Source organism: Sinocyclocheilus rhinocerous, unplaced genomic scaffold (assembly GCF_001515625.1).
Source record: "Sinocyclocheilus rhinocerous isolate Xijiao unplaced genomic scaffold, SAMN03320098_v1.1 scaffold2083, whole genome shotgun sequence".
Lineage (NCBI taxonomy): Eukaryota > Metazoa > Chordata > Actinopteri > Cypriniformes > Cyprinidae > Sinocyclocheilus > Sinocyclocheilus rhinocerous.
Genome location: NW_015666157.1, coordinates 579,245 through 582,040, shown reverse-complemented (window position 1 = coordinate 582,040; position 2,796 = coordinate 579,245). Strand labels below are relative to the sequence as shown.

The 2,796-nt window shown below is 37.9% G+C and overlaps 1 protein-coding gene across 1 annotated transcript in view; it reads right to left on the bottom strand.

Moving 5' to 3' along the window:
* LOC107731742 (serine/threonine-protein phosphatase 6 regulatory ankyrin repeat subunit B-like) overlaps positions 1–2,796 on the bottom strand; it is a 27,192-nt gene that overhangs the window by 9,084 nt on the left and 15,312 nt on the right. Inside the window, exons 12-13 of the mRNA XM_016542900.1 lie at positions 1,556–1,619; positions 1,144–1,212 (exon numbers count right to left, since the gene is read on the bottom strand). Coding sequence (XP_016398386.1) covers positions 1,144–1,212; positions 1,556–1,619 — 133 coding nt within the window. The remainder of the gene's footprint in view (positions 1–1,143; positions 1,213–1,555; positions 1,620–2,796) is intronic.

Genomic DNA, 2,796 nt, shown 5'->3' with positions numbered 1-2,796 from the left:
TGTGCAAATTAGGGCATCCCTCGACTAAAGATTTTTCTGGTTGACTAGTAGTCATTCATCAGTCAAGCGATTTTTGACTAATCACACGTTTATTAATAAACCATTTAAATCATAATAATGAGCCTGTAATTGCCTAATAAGCGCTCAAGTGCACACATAAAGCTTGCCACAGCACACAGCACAAAAACAGTAGTGCTTTCTTTGTGTTTCGGCTTAAGAGATGAAGTCAGCGAAACTGAATCTTCATCTCCGCAGAAGTGATGCGCCTGTATCCATGTTTCACATGACTTACATAATCTTTTTTTTGACGTGCTCAAGTTCACAGAGACTGAGACAGCAGAAAGCGTATCCTGTTTGCTTTCATTATTTTGCAAAAGTGCAATGTTTTGTTGTTATGTTGCACACAAATAAACGAAAGTCTTTACCGATTCGAAGGATGTATTACTCTTATCTGTATGACCAAAAATGACGGAGTATTTTAAGAGCAAGTGACCGCACTGGCGCCTCCATCTGTCTTGCAGTGAGTGTTAACGATCTGTCCGTCACAAGAATTTGACAACATTTAAGAAAGTTTCAGTTTCAGAGTACAAACAAATTAGTACAGTAGGAATCGCTTCATTTAATGTGTGCAGTGATGACAACTCTGTGATTCTAAAACAACTGAGAACTTGAGATTTCAGTTAAATTTAGCACAAAATACAAGTTTTCATGAAAATGTATTTAATTTTTAAAGAGACATAATGACATTTATAATATATGACAATGAATATTATTTATATTCATAAATTATTTAGAAATTATCAGTATAAAAATACAATGAAAAAATTTAAGGGGGTCTGAATACTTTCCGTACCCACTGTATGTGGTTGAAATGTTACTATACGGTAAAATGATGATAAAGTTTTCCATTAACCCAGCATTTTAAAAAGCTTAACAATTAAAACATTATTTTGACTTAATGCTTAACAAATCTTTAAAAAACATGTTGGTAACATGTCGAAAAATGTAAAGAAAATGTGTGATTTTAGACAAATTCACTCACTGCTCCTGAATGCACTGAATAGCACAGATATGTATACTGTCTATGTAGAATTTTTAGAGAATTATCCTGATGTACATGTCTTGTGTTTACCAAAAACTCACCTTCCATGTTTGTCCCTGCGGTTATGATCGGCTCCACTGCTGAGCAATAGCTTCACACATTCCACATTCCTGACAGAGAGATTGAGAGATAAAAAAAATTACTTGCCGTGAGCTGGAATGCGGACAGACAACAGGTCCGACAATACCGGTATTTGTCTGAACAATGGACGATAAGGTAGTCATTAGGAAAGGTCAAATAACCTTATTAGTAATAACTCTACATCCACATCTCTACAGTGTGTATGCACACATGAAATGTACGGTCTTTATGTGCGATTTCAGCTAAGCTAAATATTTTTTTGTTTGAATTTGTAATTCTGAAATACATTTTTGAAAAGTAAGCAAACACCAGCACATATTTTTCATGCCATCCAACAGGCATAATCCAGATCTGCAAGACAGACAGACTCACCCGCCCGCAGCTGCGGCATGCAGACACGTCCTCCCCAGGTTGTCTGGCGTATCTATTTGGAAGCCTGCAGACAGGACCGAGTCATTACTGAGAGGGCACATTATGCTATACCTCCGTCCTGTAGAGGAATGAAAGTATGGGAAGGAAGGATGCAGTGCACGGAAGAGGAAAGTGCCCCCACACCCAGACGCAGACAGCCACAGTATCAGACCGCAGGAGGGGAAAGAATGACACGGGGGGAAAGGAGTCCAAAAAAGAGACAGTGTGAGAGAAAGAGAGACAGAGAGAAAGGATGTTAGTTCAGGATATACAAAGACAGTGCACATAGGATAGACAAGACAAACACACACACATTGCTAACAGAGGTGAGAACACAAATGTGAGCAACCAAGCAGAACAATTCAAAAGTACAGATGTAGCATCTACATTCTAATACAACAAACCAACAATCAAGAGGCAGAGTTAAGAAAGCACACAGATATCAGGGCATGCCAGACCTAAGCAAAGAGACATGATGAAAATCATGCTCATCAATTCAGATACAAAAGATCTATAACTCTGAGTTAACCTAATTACAGAAAGAACAGTGGCAAAGTATTTCTTCAACATAAACAGCAATTTATGAAATAGTCATTTATGAAGAGATAGGTTGTCTGAGTCACATCAACTTGAGGGGTTCAGAAATGTGTCCCCTCCTCATATCAACATAGACAACAACCAAAAATATGTGGACCATACCAAGTGCTAACTGAATATTTCGTTTCAAAACCATGGGCATCAATAGGGAGTTTGTTCTTCTTTTGTTGTTGTAACAACTTCCAAAATTCTGGGAAGGTTTTTCACTAGATGATGGAACATGGCTGCAGGGATTTTCTCCCATTTAGACACAAGAGAATCAGTAAGGTCAGGAACTGTTTATTTACACAACATGTCATGTCAAATCACCCAGTGTGGATGTGAAAGCTTTCTAAAGGAAATGGACTTGAGAGCAACGAGAGCTCAAAGTATCCCACACCCGGTGTGATTTGTGGTCAAAGAAATGAAATCTAACATTTTCCAACAAACACCCTGTCTCTGGAAGTCAGAAAATAATTTAAACATACACTACCATTTCAAAGTTTGGTCTCAGCATGATTTTTGTATTTAATAGTGCTGTCAAACGATTAAAGGCAGAGTAAGTGATTTCTGGTAGCCAATGTTGATATTTGAAATCACCAAAACAAACACGCCCCTACCCCAAA